Below are 17350 nucleotides of genomic sequence, written 5' to 3'. Positions count from 1 at the left end.
TTCCTCTCAATCTCCTTTGCTCAAATCTTTGGTTTTCATTTGAAAATGTCTAATTTGTATGTGTATTTGTATAACAAAGATAGCTGAGAACTGAGCTCATGGGGCCACTTGGCAATCTGTCTGTCTTTCTCCCTCTTCTGTGGATGTGTTAAGCCATGGTAGTATGATTGGCACTGACATCGTCCTGGGTTCCCGCCTCTGCCATCAAGTAGCATGTGGTATTACTGTCCTGGGTTACTTTCAGGCAAGCCCCATGGTTCCATGTGGGCTTTTTCATGGTAACCATGACAATGTCGCCATCTTTTCCTCCACCGTTGGTGACAATAACCATACAACCATGCTGCTTTATGAGGCTGTAACTCGGTTTCTTCATTATCCACTCAGGAACCGTATTATTACCTCATAAAACAGTGTGATTGTGCAATTATCAATTAAACCCTGGCTTGTTGTGACTCTAAAAAAATCTCTTTACCTTATAGTAGTTGGAAATGATTCCATTGGTCTCAATTCATGGAACTTTAACTGCCAAGATTGCATGTTTTGTACTGAGTATTACTTGATTGCTCTTATTATTCTTTTGCCCTAAAGCTGATACATTCTGCCAAGTCCGAAGAACAGTCCTACATCGTGGAGGGCCTCAAGGCTTATAGGATCTACACATTTACTGTCTCTCTCTGCAATTCAGTGGGCTGTGTGGCCAGTGCTTCCAGGGCAGGACACACCTTGGCGGCAGGTGAGTAAGCTTTAGTGGGTAGGGAAGCAACCACCTACAGACCTCTGCACTTTTGGACATGATATGCGTCTTTTCTATTCCCTGCGGCTCCCTCACTAACACTGAATGTTGTCTGCTATGACAGTTTTAAACAAAACAAGACTCTGTAAGTCAAATGTTGGTGCCACATCAGAAAAGCTCCAGTTAGATGCCAACAAAAATGGTTCCTGTGCTCAGCCATGAACCTGGGTCCTAGATATGTCCTGGCAGGTGTAAGATGCATTCTGAAGGCAGCTCATGTAGCTTACAGGACATTTCTTGCTTCAGGCTTAAACTTGCCCACTCCTGTCCCATGGGACAGCTAGGAATTTCTAGGTTACCCAGCTATTGTATTTTTCCCTTATTGGTTGGGCAATTGCTTGTTATGTTATTTATGATTAGTAAGAATTTCCCAAGTTTATACAATTTAATAGGAAAGTTGTCATTAAGTAAATTTTAAGAAATGGTTTGTATCATTTTTGCATATTTTACTTAGAACCAACTAGATTTATATAACTTGATTACATATATAACTATCCACTGATTTAGCTTTTAGTATATATTCAACTACAAATGTTTCTGTCAGCTTTCCTGCTAGGCTTACCTTCTCTTCAGGGAAGTATCTAGATGTAGGGAAGCTTAGGGTACCTCTTGATGAATTACAAATATTGTACACACATACATTTAAATAAAAACATTCTTTAATCTCCTTTATAAATGTCATCACCCTGGTATCAGTAGGTTTAGTTCTATGGTCCCCACCCCAGTTCAGGAAAAACTTATTTGACTCAAATTATCTCACCCAAGTACTTTCGCTTGTTTTAGTTTTTCATTAATATGAATTTCTTTTAAATCCCATGACCTTGTAGTTTACTATCTCTATAGCTGAATTCTTTGTGTATTTATGTGTTTAACCTCTATGAATTTCAGATATATGAATACATTCAAGGAGTTCCTCATATCTGCAACCCTTGTAGAGTGCCTAGCTTTCCTATAAACCTATATATCTTTATTTATCAATCAGTAGATTGTTGTCGTTTGTGAATAATAGAGGTGGATTCTATTTGCTTTAGAAAAAATGACATGATTTCGGACAAAATTTGAAAGGGGGATTCTGTCTTAAAGATTTGGTAAAATAAACAGGGACTGAGAGAAGCTAAAGATTGACCTCAGGTACAATTTAAGATAGATAGTGCAGCGGTGGAGTGGTCAGAACTGGAATCCTAGCCTCGGAAGAGAAACCATTAGAAAGTCTTTCAATGTGCTTAGTCAGTCCTACCATGTTCCTGGCAACACTCCCCTAACATCTGTCCAATCTGCATCTGACACCTTTTGTGACAGGGGAACTCCAACTTCACAGGCAAATCCACATCATCCTTAGTTATCTCTTTGATAAAGCGATTTCTTGCCAGAAGTGGTGGTGTGCACCTTTCAGTCCAGCACCTGGGAAGCATGGGCAGGTGATCCTGGTGACATTGTGGCCAGCCTGGTCTATGTAAAAAGTTTCAGGCCATTGGGGCCACCGGGCTTCAGGAAGATTTTGTTTCAAAAAACAAAATAAAAAATCAGCAATAACAACAAAAAGTTTTTCTTTTTTTAATTTTAATTGAATTGTGTGTGTGTGTGTGTGTGTGTGTGTGTGTGTGTATTTATTATGTGGGTGCGCAGTGTGGGAAAGCAAACAGTGGGCAGTTCGCTGGTATCAGTTCTCAGCTCCCACTGTGTAGATCCTAGGGATTGAACTCAGGTTCTCAAGTTTGGGAGCAGGCGTTCTTACCCTCTGAACCATCTCCCTGGCCCTGGAAAAGTGATTTCTCAAATGAATGGAAAATATCTCCCCCTGGGTTCTATTCAGCCTCTTCTCTTGAAGGCTGTTGTCAGTCGGAATTGTCTTCCTATGATATATCTGCCAGTAAAGTCTGACAACAACATTTCCAGAGTCCTCTTTCCTCCAGGCTTTCACGCTATGCTGTACCACCTGGGCTTCCTGTATGAAAGGGTCTAGTGATGTACCAGCACGCCCCCAAATATTTCAGTCTGTCTTTCCACAGACATAACAAATGAAAGACACTGGAGATGGGAAGGGTGTTCACAGCAGGAGGTGTGGACATGGGGAATGAGCTCCTGCTTCGGCTCTCAGTGATAAGACTCTAAATGGCATTGCCTTCATGGGTTGGAGCAGTGTGCCAGAGGGCTGGAGTGTCCAGAGGGCTGGAGAGAAGAGGCCACACCTGAGTGCTCTGTGCAGCCCCCATGTTAGCTACCAGTGAGGAGCCCAAGTCCCTCTTCGTCACTGGAAATAAAAAGAATAAAAGGAATCAAAGTCTTCTGAATGGTCAGTAAATATTTAAAGCCTCTTCCTCCTCCTCTTGATCCTCCTCTTTCTTTCTTTCTTTCTTTCTTTCTTTCTTTCTTTATTTCTTTCTTCTTTCCCCTTCCTTCCTTTCTTCCTTCCTCCCTCTGTCCCTCCCTTTCTTTCTTTCTTTCTTTCTTTCTTTCTTTCTTTCTTTCTTTCTTTCTTTCTTTCTTTCTCTCTCTCTCCCTCCCTCCCTCCCTCCATCTCTCTTTCTTTCTTTCTTTCTTTCTTTCTTTCTTTCTTTCTTTCTTTCTTTCTTTCATTCTTTCTTGTGGCAATCTTCCTGCCTCTGTAGAAATTGCAGAATTTACTACCATCCCTTTCTGTTTCCATCCTTAGCCATCAAGAAAATACAGATTAAAACTGCTTTGCGATTCCATTTCTCTACCTTTTATCCTCAAGAAAAATAGAACCTGGAACTAGCTCATGTCTAAACACCTTATGACTTTCAAATGAAAATATTATTTAGCTTTTTATGTTAATGTTTTATTTTTAGTTGGGGGTCTCATTATTTAGTTTGGACTGATCTCAAACTTGTAATATTCCTGCCTTAGCTTCCCAAGTGCTGGGATTGTAGATGTTCCCATCACACCTGACATAGTTAATTTTTAAAATAAGAATTTATTCATATGCATTTGTGGGATGATGAGTAATCATTTTCTTCTTCTGATTATTTTTATTTCCAATTTATAAGTGTATTTAAAAGAGGAAATAACACATGAGCCACAATGCAAGAGTTTGAGTTTAGGCTCTGCTGATTGACAGCTAAGTTGGTTATTGCGCATAACTGTGATCAAAACAACCAATACAGTAATCTAAAGGAAGAAAGGTGTATTTCATCTCACAGCTTCAGAGGGTGGAATCCATACTTGGTGCACATCATTTGGACAGAACATGACAGCAGTGGAGTGTACAAATAAAGAGACTGCTTACATCATGGTGAGCAGTAAGCAGAGTGTGGAAGGGAACAGGTGTAATCTTCAAAGCACACCCCTAGTGATCTATTCCCTCCCACTTGGGCCCATCTCTTTAAGCTTCCAGAACCTTCCCCCACAGCACCACCAGCGGGGTCTGAGAATTCAGTGTGTGCCTGGGAGCGACCTTTCATGTCCAGGCTGTGACACTAACCGTGGGACCTTGAATGAATTGTACACTCTCTAGTCCTTAGTTTTCCAATTTATCAATAAGGTTAATATATTTTAGGTCATTTATAAGGATTAAAATATACTTAATGTATGTATAATGTTTCAAACAATGCTCATTACAGCAACTACTCAAAATTGTATTATAATGATGATGATTATTGCCATCACACGAAACATGTTTTATTAGTCAGTGTGTAATTGTGACAGAATTTCTAGTATTGTCATAGTCAAGAACTGTGGTTTACAAATTTAGATTCATGACATTATTATATCATATATGTGCTGATGGAGATCCCTAAAATTAGGCCTACTGTGAAGAAAAAACTTCAGAAAATATTAAAATTCAGTCTTTTTTACATAAGAAATATGTCGCTCAGAATTATGATGTGTATTTCAAAAATTTTGCCCTATCTAAAAATTTCAAATTTGTTGTTTGTATTATAAAATAGCTAATCTGCCTCAAAAACAACACAAGTACACTTTCTTGTAAAACCTCAGTGAGAAAGCATCTATTGAATGTTTACTATTAAAAATAGTAATTCCCACAGTGCTTGGATTGAGGCTTGACATTTAATAGATTGAATGATGTGGCAACATGTGCTAAGGACTCTTAGCTTAAAAGAAAGCTATGGGACCAGAATGGGGGATGGATCAATTTGAGTTGGGAGATGTAGATGGATTCTGAAATATTGGTAAAGACTTCTGCATCTATTTCCTGAGCACATACCATGTGCTGGTCCAACAATTAGAGTGGTTACTGTTCCAGCTGTTGCCTGATGAAATCTGTGGTTTGTGAAGCCTTCTCTGGCACTAGAGCACACAGAGATTACAAGAGATGAACGTACAAAGATTCTTATAGTCATTCTCAGAGGGAAAGAAGGGGGGTTGTCAAGTGAGAGGTGAGGATTGACCAGATGTGATAAATGGTATGGTAGGAAAAAGCCCACAGGTTCAGAGGAGGGAAATATTGAAGATGATGGTTAATACTTTTGTAGACCGCAGTGTTTCTGTTAGGATGGGAAAGATGAACATATGGAGAAGTACACCCATGTGTTTACGTTTGCTCATTTGGTAGACACACACCCATGGCAGTTATAAGCAGTCAGCAACAGAGCATGCAAATCTGGAGGCTAAAATGGTGCAGATTTTATGATCGTCTGCAAAGAGATGGGAAGAGGAGCCATGATGGTAGCAAATTTTAAAGGGCAGAGAGAATTTGAAAAGTAGAATTTGAAGAGTGATTATTCAGTGAATGTGAACATTTTGGGGAAAAGAGAGAGGGAGGAATAAGGGAACTGGGTAAAGGTCAGAAAGGGATTACTATCGGAAAGTTCTATAAGGTAGGTGTGGCCTTTGGTGTCATATGCTTCCTGCAAGTAAGAGGAGGTGTGACCCAGCAGAAGCTGGATGTGAAGGACTAGTAGTGGCCAAGAGGGTAAGAAGACCCAAAGGTGACTCACTGACAGTTTTGACAAACGATTTCCGTTTACCCAATTTCTATTTAAACAATTACATTAACTTTTGTTCCCACTTGAAATCCTTTCTTTTCTGATGAAGAAATTATTTTAGCACTTTTCTTGAAAAGAAAAAGCAAGCTTACGTCTTAACCCCTTAATGTGTTCTGTCAGAATGATGTGACTTTTCATCTGTGATGCAGAAAATAAAATTACTTACATAACAATAGTGGACTTGGTAGTGATTTGGTTATAGTTTATTTTACCGTAAAATGCACCATTGGCAGAAATGCTCAAATCAGTGAGAAAGAGCTTGGTTTTTATTTACATAAAAAAAGCATCAACTAAAGGCTAGGTGCCCTTCATGCCTCCCTATTTTGAGTAGGTGCATGTTTGTTTTGATGAACCTCCCTAATAGTAAGCATCTAGAGTGGATTCATATACCTGGAGTCCTGGAAACAGGCAGTGCCAAGGCCAGTGTTTTTCTGCATTGACGTCTGCAGAGGGAAGGGCATGAAAGTTGACTCACTGTTAATGATACTCCCTGTTCTAGTGTTTTCCACTCAACAACACTGCCACTTGTGTAGTTTGCACTAAAACAGAATCCTGTAGGTTTGTGGGAGATTTAACTCGTGTCTAAGGGATGCTATGAGCTTCATCAGAGATGAAGACCTACTATTCAAAAATAATAGAGTCACAAATACAAATTGGTATTTACCTTTTAGAAATATTGGATCACAACAATCTTGTCTCCTCACTAAATTTTGGTCACTAAAATCAAAACAAAAAAGAAACTTCTTAACTTGTAAAGAAAATAAAGTTTTCATTACAATCTTGAGAACTAAAATTGGCTCTTTTATTTTGATTATTTTCACCTGTGTACGATAGACTGGGTCCATTTCGCCTGGAATACCGGATCCCTTGTCCTTTGGTTTCAGAGCCTGTGATGATCTGAATTAGCCTGCAGAGTTGTTCTCCTGGGAACAGTCACAAACTCTTGTGTCAGTGTCACTGGTGGCTGTGGAGCTGCTCCTGGTCATTGGAGGTGGGATCTTTACCAGATGGGCTGGCCCTGTTTAAAATCCTTACTACAAATTTGTTTAATTTAGGAAATGTGTGAAATACCACCTTTGTCCAGTTCTATTTAAAACCTTCCTTTTGAGAAATTCCTTTTGGAGACCCATTTCTGAAGAAATACTTTGACAGTGATTAGTGATGGACTAAGTTTTCTCTCTGAACCCAAAGTGAAATGTGAGTCTCTACCTCCTGAGTTGAAAACACACCTTGTTTGCATGCAGGTACCTGCTTCTTTTCATTGTGACTAGAACCCAGAGTGATTAAACAAGCACTCTTAATATGTTAATTTATAATTTTAATTACAACAATCTTGTATATACAGTCATTAGTGAATACTAATATAAATATTTTCTACCTTTTTATTCATAATGCATAAACCAATCACCCAGTTACTTCTCAGAGGTTGCCTCTTTCGGTTTCATAATACAATCTTTGTTCCTAGTTATGAATGCGTTTGTTCCTTCCTGTCTTGAATAATCCCTCATTAAGCTAGTCACTTTCTGCTCCATGCTAAAAAGGAAAAATTATCATGCAAATGTGGCAGGCCATATTAAAAAGCACATTACCAAACACTTTTGTTGCTGTCCTTCAATTAGTTTCCCTTCTTTGAATTTAATTCCATTTGTTGTTAAACTACTGACTTGATGTATGGACTCATGAATCCGAGGCTGCTGCCAAGAAATTGAGGGGTGGGGGAATCAAAGGCTCCTGGAAGAGCTGCGGAGGCTAGCTGAAATGAATTCTCTTCACCTTTGACAAGAACACTTGAACAGCACTGGCATCCTCTGATGATTCGACGGGGCTAATTATCCAATTATTTATTTCAAGAATAAAGACAGCATTTTATAATGAGAGAAGTATAAAGCAGACTGAGAAATTTGGTAGTGACAGATGACTTAAGGAACGTCTAAGATAAACATTTTCTGTGCAGAAACTCGCCTCGGCAGCGTCAGGCGGCCTGTGCCTCCTCGTCAGGCTAGGCGAGGAGGGAAACGCACAGGAAGGCTTTTCTGTTTGTTTGCTTTTCTCTTTCAGCAGAAATTATTCTTACACTTGTAACCACCATGTCAAATTTCCATGGCTCTTAAGCAATGTTTAAGTTGTATTTCTCTTGATTAAAAGCTTTTGGTTCAAAGCAATACTTTTTAATTGCCTAATGATATAAGTCAGTTCTTAGGAAAGAACCGCACATTTAAGAGTTCATTTGCAATATAACTGAAAAATTCATTGCATGGCAGTAAAACAATTTACTGTTAATTACAAGGAGAGGAATTTGCCGTAGCATGCTCACAGATTGCCATGAATCATGCGGCACTCCTAGAGATTTATAACAGATGTGTAAGTGGGATGAATTAGCAGGGTTTAATAACAGAGGCACAAATCATGCAGACTTCAAGGAGCTTTAATTGATATACTAGAATGTGACGGGCATGAATCACTCAGCCATTCAACAGCACTGGAACATATGGTCAGCTCAATATGCTGCATCTTAAATCGGTTGGTGAGTCGTTGGTTGCCCCATATGGTGGAAGCAATATATTTTTCATGATTAAAAAAAATACATCCATTTTTTAAAGAAATATGATTGCAAAGCATGTTTGTTATTGAACAGTCACCTGAATGCCAAACAGGGGGGTTATTATTTTTTTTTGTAATGATTATTTTTAAACATGGCAGCTTCCCAAGATAAATAAGGGATACTACGTGTAACACTAGGCCACCAGAGGCATTATAAGAACCAAATCGGTGCTTGTTGGTACATCTGATCACCAGCAAGCCTGTGGGAATCGTGGAAGAAGTGGCCGAGATTGTCAAGGAGACCCTTAGACTAGGCAAACCCAATGAAAGGGTGATGTCATGTCGGGGGAGCTTAGGAATGCCCAACTAGGCAGTTACCATAAAACAAGTTTGATAGCTCTTCACTTGGGAGGGTAAAAATGCGGTTATGATAATACTGGAGTTCCTGATGGAACAAATTGCAGGACCACTTCATGATTATTTCTCAACGAAATGTTACATCCTTCAGGAACATTCCAAAACTCTTCCTAGGTGGCAGGAAAGATTCCATGTCAATCGTGTGGAATTTTCTAGGCATGTACAAATGAGCATCCCAGTTAAGAACTAACTGGTAGTGTGCAAGTGAACATTTTAATTGTAACCCGTTCTGTTATCTTTCAGAAAGGCTTGTATAGCTTCAGTAAATCTGACAGCCTTGAAAAAGGAGTATTGCAGCCTTAGAACTGTGCTGCCAGGGTTTAATGTCAACAATTAAAATTTATTTTGATCCTTACCTAGTGTTCATTACTGTTTGTATACACAACAGACCTCAGGAATACAGAGATGCGCTATTAGGTAGAGTTACCATCTGTTCGGAGGGCAACACTGGCATCTGCCTTTGATACTAAAACTAAAATGATATTATTTCTAACAAAACAAAATTAACTGCTTTTTACTCACCAATTTCAATTTGAAGTGTGGGGATGTACTCCAGGGAAAGGCTGACTTGTAGAATACTGGGTGACCTAGGGCGCCACTACTTTTCCATACGGGACATTATCAGGCATCTTTGGCATGCAGACAGGCCATGGAGAATTTACCTTTATAAAACAGTATCTTAACTTCACAATGTTCTTCCCTGTATCCCATAGCAGATTATTAAAGTATGTAAAAACTGACTGAATTAGAGGGGCCCTAGTCTATCCAAGATATTTTTACCAGAGTCCTAAAAATACTTAGAGAAAAGAAATTGATTAGGAAAAACAAAACAACAACAACAAAATCACGCCTGAACAAAATCTCCATAGGTCCCACAGTGACCCCTTTAGGAAAACAGAAACTCTCTGTTAGGCTGTTTAAAATTTTCTCCCACATTGGCACATATAAAGATTTATTTTTGACATCCCTCCCCTTTGTTGAAGGCCTCGGTGTCTTTTTAAGAAAAGGTCTCCAGCTATTTGGAGTTAAAGAATTCGGTGGACCAAGGACAGGAGTAGAACACACGTTGGTGCTAGAGCAGCGGATCCTTTCTGAGAACCCGACTTGAATTCTGTATATCACAAAATAATAAATTGTGTCACACCCACATTTAATGCGTGTACACAGTGCATTAACTGTAACTGTAGTACATTTATTTGTACGGGAGGAGACTTGAAAATGATTAAAAAATCAATACTATGCTGTCAGGGAGGCAAGTGTTACGATGCATTTAAGTAACTAATTGCACAGGCCCCATAAAAGCTTCAAGTTTGGGTAGCAAGGATGCCATAATTACAGTTCGAGCAACAGTCTCTCAGTAATGGTGGGCTTCAGGGAATGCTGGTTGCTGTCATCCTTGCTACTTACTGTACGTGTAGTTCAGAAATAATGGGTCATCTTCTCTCCAGACCTGGAAAGTGTTAGATATGCACAAATGATCTATGAACAACAGACAGGTCACTGCTAAAGGCAGTGTTTGGTGACTAAGTTCATTTGCACTGTCTGCAAGTAGTGCTTGTTAGCTTTTTCTTATGACATGGAACAGAGAGAGAGAGAGAGAGAAGGGAGGGAGGGAGGGAGGGAGGGAGGGAGGAGATCATCTTTTTATGCCATACTTAGGGTCAAGGAACACTGGCTGAGTACTGAGAGGAAATATCAAGGGGCTCTGGTTGCCTTTCTCAAGGTGTAAGGTGATCTGTATTTCAGGCAACCCTTCCTGGTTTACGAATGGAGAATCACTGAGGTCCACCTTGAACTTTTGAAGCTGGAGAGATCCTTGACACAACCACACTTCTCACTCTAACGAAGAGTTAGCTAAAGAACAGACAGATCAAATAACAGGCTAGCCAGAGCCCATTTAGAAGCTAAACTGTCCTTTCTCCAACTGGTTTCCACTGTGTCTACCCTCTCAGGGCTCTGACTAGCAAACAGGGAGTGGCAAAATACATTTTGTTTTCTCAAGTCAGAATCTGAATGGGGTCAGTAAGGTAACAGGGATGGACCTTGGGTTTTGTGAGGAGAATGCTTTCCTTTGTTGGACACTGAGAGGTAAGAAGGGTCGCTGCAGACTAGGACACCAAGCTTGAGTCCTGGTCCCAACACCCTCACGCAGGCATTTGGACCTCGAAGTGACTGGAAATTTGAATGTCCTGACACCATTTTAAATCTTTAAGAAAAAGTCAAAATCATTTTCTATCGACAAAGTGCATAAGGATGTCCTAAGCTAGTTTACAACCTACACACCCCTGCACCAGGAAACTCAGTCCTGGGCTACATGCCAGGCCTCGCACTGTTAAGTAGATGATGTCTGGTCATGGTCATCATATTGTCTTTATAGACAAGTTCTTGAAAACAAAGGAAGAGAGTTGATTCGAAAGACCTTTGCACCAGTAAGAGGGTCTAGTCAGTTCTGTCTGTCTTGGTCAAGACTCCCCTCTTCATAAATTTTGCAAGTGTAAATTTATTCATTATGATCTGGTATTAGTCAGATCGTAAAGTAATAAATGCTGCATACAAACTGTAGATAGCCGAGCATTTTATAATAGCATTCTGATGAACACAGTGATGACGAGAAATTGGATTGCAGTGTGAGTGAAGGGAGCACATGGACGTCATGAAAGGAACACTACGCTGTTCTTTGAAACGGCAGGTTAAGGACGAGTTGATGCCTTACGTCTAAGACGAACTTCTGATTGAAAACAGATCCTAAATGCAGGTGAGGCAAATTTTGTTCTTTTATAATATGTAATTTGAAGGATGTGCTATTGACTAGTCCTAAAAGTGCCTTATATAGAATATTTAAACACAGGGAGTCGGGGAGTGGACTCCGTGGCTAAGGGCTATGACAGCGCAAACATGAGGATCTTATCTTTGGATCATCAGAAACCTTCCCCCCAAAAAAAGCAGGGCTGTGTGGGTGTGTCTGTAAACCCCAGCACTGGAGCTGATGTTGAGACAGGAGGACTGGTGGTTGTTGGATAACCATCCAGCTAAAAAATTGTGAGATCCTGTCTCAAGGAGATAAAAAGGATTATGTTAGAGCAACACCAGATTGCCTCCTCTGGCCGCTATGCCTGGGCCGGGCAAGCATACCCACACATGCTTATGTACACACACACACACACACATACACACACACACATGCACACACACCACAATTTTTTAAAAATACTAAAATATATATTTCCTTGGGAAGAACAATTATTGTTAATGTAGTTCAACAAACATTTGTCCTCATTCATAGGTGGGAAATCTGAGGCAGAAGAAAAACTCGAGTGATTTTTTCTAAAATATTTGTACCATAGAAAATTAAAAGTGAAATATCTTTAAAAGTCCAGAGCTCTTCCCATTATTTAGTGTTATCTCCTAATTTACTGTTATAATTACAAAATAGTATAAAATATTCATGTATCTATAACATATTTTCTCTGATAATCTAACAAGTAATTCCTACTTCAGTCTCTTCTGCATGTGCAAGTATGTGTATATGTGTGTGTGAGTGTACATGTGTGTGTTTGTGTGTGTATGTGTGTGTATGTGTGTGTGTGTTTGTGTGTGTGCGATCTAGTTTAACCGATTGACAGCTTAATTTCTCCTTCTTGTCTTAGGGGAGCTCTGAAAAGGGCATCTCAGTCAGACGCTCACCCCTTCAAACAGGCATGGTTGACGCCTCTGTGTGAAAATCAACAATACACCAGCTAGAAGGCTACTTTTTTAAGTGATAGGATAAGAAATCTAGCCTAGTTCAGCTCATTCTCTGGAGTTGACTTTTGAGAGCAGTGTAATTGCTTGGTGGGATAATTTTCTATGAATTGAAAAAACCACTTACTACTTATTAGAGGTTGAACAGTTGACATTAATTTTAGTGGACTCTTCATGTGAGAGTGTCCTTATACATTGTGGCTTGCTTGCCAAAATAAAAGCAAATGAGAGCTCTTGCCATAAGAAGGCTTTGAAAACTAGCTACAGAGCTGATACAATTCTTTTTAGTTATTTTTACTCTTAGTTTATGCATCTGAGGTGATTGTAGAATTTCACTATCAATGTCAAAAGGGTTCAGAGTTCTACAGTGGTGTAAAATTTCATTATTCCCCCATTCAGTTGGTAGAAGTGTATCAATGTCAAACAGATGGGGTTGTGAGAAAGAGCTTGCTTTGAGAGAGAGAAATAAAGTTCTTTTAATACTAGGAAGTAAACGAAGCTTATTCGAGCTTCTAAATACAGAGTTTAAATGAAATGGAGCCAGGATAATGTCCACATTGGAGTAGGTTCTAGTGTATCCTTTGGCTCAATGGTAATTTTCAAACTAATAATTTCAGGTCCCTGTGCCCTAGAGTGCTGGAGAATTCTGAGTGCCAAAGCTGTACCAAAATGCCAGGCTTCATTGTTTGTTTCTAAAAGTAAAAGGAGTGAGGCCTAGTAGGACGGCTCCGTCAGTAGAGCACCCACTTTGCAAACATAAGGACCCAGGGACTTTGGTCCCCAGAAACCACATGAAATGCAGGGTACTGTGGTATGTGTTCCAATCCCAGCCCAGGAGAGGCAGAGACAGGAGATCACTGGGGCTCCCTGACCAGCCGGTCTTGCCTAACTGATGCGTTCCAGGCTGTGAGAGACCCTGTCTCAAAGCACATGCATGCAAACAGATATTTTTTAAAAGTTAAATTATAAGGAAAATCCTGGTAATTGTTCTTTCCCTTGCATTGCTGAGCTCAAGACAAATTCATGGACATCTGTCCTGACACCCGAGCCCATCACCAAGCACAGAAGCCTGAGAAAATGAGGTGGCCATGTGACCTCCACCCCAAAGGCATGCTAGTGTGGGACATTTCAGAGTAGCTTATCTTTCTATTTTGTTTCAGATTACTTTGAAGTAGAATCATAGCTTGTAGGATGAACTCTTTGAGAACCCCCATTTAGCTGAATTTTGGCAACATGCATATAATTTACAGATTCACGCATGTGGGAAAATAAGAATAAGTGGTTTTCGGTGGCAGAAACCTAATAGAATGGTTAATTTTCTCTTTCAGTTGGTGATCTTTTTGCTCAGCGCCTCATCTACTTTTCTGAAAGCTAAAACAGAATCAGAGTTAGCTGATTCTCTATGGAGAAGTGGCCAACATCTAAAAGATAACAAATAGTAAAATTTCCCTGAATTCTTTTAAGATAAATTTCCTATAATATTTTAAGGATTTCACCACACAGTTTTGATTTATGTTTATTGAAACAGGAAGTGACTTTTTCTGTACAAGGCTTTGTTAACACAAATATAAATAATTAAACAATGGTAGTTTGGGTTCTTTGCCAATGGCCTTGGTGATTAGCACATTCGTTCCTTTCTTCGTCCTCTCAAATTCAACCAACACACTTAAAGTAGGAATGAATCATAGCCCACAAGCAACTGTTGAAAGCAAAAACCTCAAATGCAAGCATTACCCATCATTTTCAATAACGCAGTTGTTAATCTGACCCTCCTCTAGCAGGTCGGGAAGTGCGTAATCTTTGTTACTTCCAGAAGGTTCTAGAAACTGAAGAATTGACTGACCTTAGCCTCTAAATATCCTAAATATCCTAGGCCTCACTGTCTCTGGGCAGTAGTCACTGAGCACCAACTGAGGCAAGTGTGAAGGCCCTGTTGGCATCAGGGCCATCTCAGACTCTGCAATGCTGCCATGCTGCCCGCTAATTCAGCACCCAGAACCCACTGTGCCTGCCGGAGAGCTGGTAGACTGTTCTACTTTTGATGTTCCATTTGGCTTTCAGAGTGTTTTTTGCTTGTTTGTTTGTTTAAATTTCAGTCAATTCTAAACCTGGAAAACTTAGAAGGTTACATATGAAAACCTTAATAAAGAAGGTATAGATAGTAAATAAGTATACAACGATGCCAGGCAAACAGTGCAGATTAATACCATGTGTTAGAATAACCAAGATCTGGAACATGGGCAAAAGGGAGCAACAAGAACTCTCATTCACGACTGCTCGGAATGGGAGTCACTGCTCAGAATGGGGTAGCCACTCTGCACCGCAGCATGGAGGTTTCTCAGACAATGAATCATCTTCTTACCATATTCCCGTGCTTGTGAGCCTTGGAATATCCCGAGGACTTGAGAGGTGACATCTGCACAGTAATCTGCATATGCATGTTTGTGTCAAATTTCCATGATTGCCAAGTCATGAAGTCAGCTCACATCCTGCTGCACATGGAGAATGAACTGTTACATTGCTAAACTGGGTAAGCAGGAAAGAAAGCAACTTGGAAGAAGAGACACTGTATGATCCCAGCTCCGTGGAGAAGGCAAAAACTATGGAGCCTACAAAAAGTAAGTCTAGGACTTGAGGATGGGGATAAAAATCTGACACAATTTCAGAAACAGTGGAAACCCTGTGGGATGCCAGCCCCGGTGGTACAAGTCCACAATCTCAGCACTTGCCAGGCTGTGGTAAAAGAATCTCAGCTTCAAGGTTGGCGTCGCCTACATAGACCCCCATCTCAGAAAAACAAAACATCTTTGTATGGTAATGACAGATATTGTGCTGCCACACACTTTTTTGTGAACCCACAGACAAAGCTGACTTTGGGTAACAGTAATGCCTTAATGGAGGTTCATCCATTGTAAAGAAAGCAGGGCCTGAGATGTGTGGTCAAAGTCTTTATATTCCTCTAGGTTTGACTGTGAATAAAAATACTCTACAAAGCCTTTTAAAACAGTGTTTTAAGGGAGCTGATGGGATGGCTCATTGGCTGAAGGTGCTTACTGCTAAGCCTGAAGACCTGAGCTGCATTTGTAGGACCCACATAGTGGAAGGAGAGAACCCATTCCTGCAATTGTCTTGACCTGAACATGTGCATTATGGTGTGCAACACACACACACACACACACACACACACACACACACACACATGCACTCTCTTGTGCTCGCTCTCTCACATATGGACACATCCACTCACACATGCACATACCACAAAATAAATAAATAAATGTAAAGTCTTAAAAAGGCATTGGGTCTTTATAAAAAAATAAACTAGGTCTGGAAATATGCTCAGACGTAGGGTCCTTTCTTAGCATATGTAATGACATCCGCTAGGTTCTATCCCCAGTATGGTAAAAATAAAAATAAATGAATGAATAAATAAACAAACTGAATGATCCAGCAGTCTAGAGCCATTACTCCCATAGTATGCATTAGTTGGGGCCCATTAGTGGCTAGTCACTCATGCCCAGCTCCTGCCGGCCTAGCCCTCCCTCTGATTCTCCCCCCATCCATCACTTCTGTTATAGCTCAGATCCAAGAACTATAGCACCAAGTCAATGGGTGCAGAAGCTGAGGCTCAAGACACACAGTGACTGTAACATACATGCGTACATACATACATACATACATACATAATTAGCAAGAATATGTTAGTAAGAAGAACATTTAGAAATTATTTCCAAGAAAAAATCCTCAACGTGTTTATGTTTTGTGTATGCTAACTAAGACTTTATTAGCCATTTAAATTTTTTTAGAGAGCTGATAATTTTTTAAATTTATTTCATTTTATTTTTTTAATTATTCATTTAACAACCACATACTTAGAAGAAGCATTTCATTACAATAACATTGACATATTCAATAACAATTTCCTGAGCTAAGATGCAACTCTTTCAAAATTAGCTATAAATTTTCAGGTTTACAGTTGAATACTACAGTTATACAATATTGTACGCAGTATAAACCCTATAAGACATAAAATTAAATGAGGTTTATTCTTTAAAAAGATCTCCATTTCATTATTAAAATACAGTGTCATACAGAAAAATTCATTTTTAATGCTATTGACATTAAGATGTTTGCACATGTGTTTCTAATCTCTATATGTCTGATTATTACTAGTCATAGTCGGTTACTTTTTGAGCTCCTTGGCATCTGAGCATGGATATAAAGTCATCAGGTAGATTTCAATGGTAATGTTTTTCACATCTACTAATTATTAAGGAGCAAATTTTTATGCTTTGATGAATTATTTTGTTAATCATTTTTTAAAATTTTTAATAACTACGTGATTAGAATGAGCATTTCACTACAGCTTTAATATATTCAGTAACACACTCCAGAGCAAGAGTACATCTCTTTAACAAGTGGGTGCAAATTTCTAGGTTCACAGTTGAGTTAATACAGTTATACAATATTGAACTCAGTATAAGCCCTGTAAGACATAAAATTGAATGAGTTTTTAACCTTTAAAAAACCATTTCATTTTAGAAGATATTGTTCCTTGCAGAAAAGACTCATTGTTTTTGCTACTGAGATGTTGACACATGTATCTATAATCTGTATGTATTTGATTAATACTAGTCATAATCAGTTGCACTTTGATCCTTGGCACCTGTGTGTGCCTATAAAGTCATCAGGTAGATTTCAATGGTAATGTTTATCACCTCTACTAATTAGCATGACTTAAATTTTGATGCTTCCTCCTCAAATATAATACATTTTTTAAAATAATTGTGGGTGTGTGTATATATCACACAGAGCATCCCAAACCATCTTATTCAACTATACACCCACTTCCCAGATGGCACCCTCCCATAGCCTCCCTCCTCCCACTAGA

General features: G+C 39.3%; 1 protein-coding gene across 1 annotated transcript in view; it reads left to right on the top strand.

The window, feature by feature from the left end:
• Positions 1 to 17350, top strand: part of Ush2a (usherin) — an 828188-nt gene that overhangs the window by 228270 nt on the left and 582568 nt on the right. The window contains 1 exon segment of the mRNA XM_008834819.2: positions 589 to 733. Within this exon segment, the coding sequence (XP_008833041.1) occupies positions 589 to 733 (145 nt within the window).

The sequence above is a fragment of the Nannospalax galili genome, unplaced genomic scaffold (genome assembly GCF_000622305.1).
Source record: "Nannospalax galili isolate Female #2095 unplaced genomic scaffold, S.galili_v1.0 scaffold657, whole genome shotgun sequence".
Taxonomy (NCBI): Eukaryota; Metazoa; Chordata; class Mammalia; order Rodentia; family Spalacidae; genus Nannospalax; species Nannospalax galili.
The sequence above is the reverse complement of the archived record's forward strand: the minus strand, read 5'-3'. Positions and strand labels throughout refer to the sequence as shown.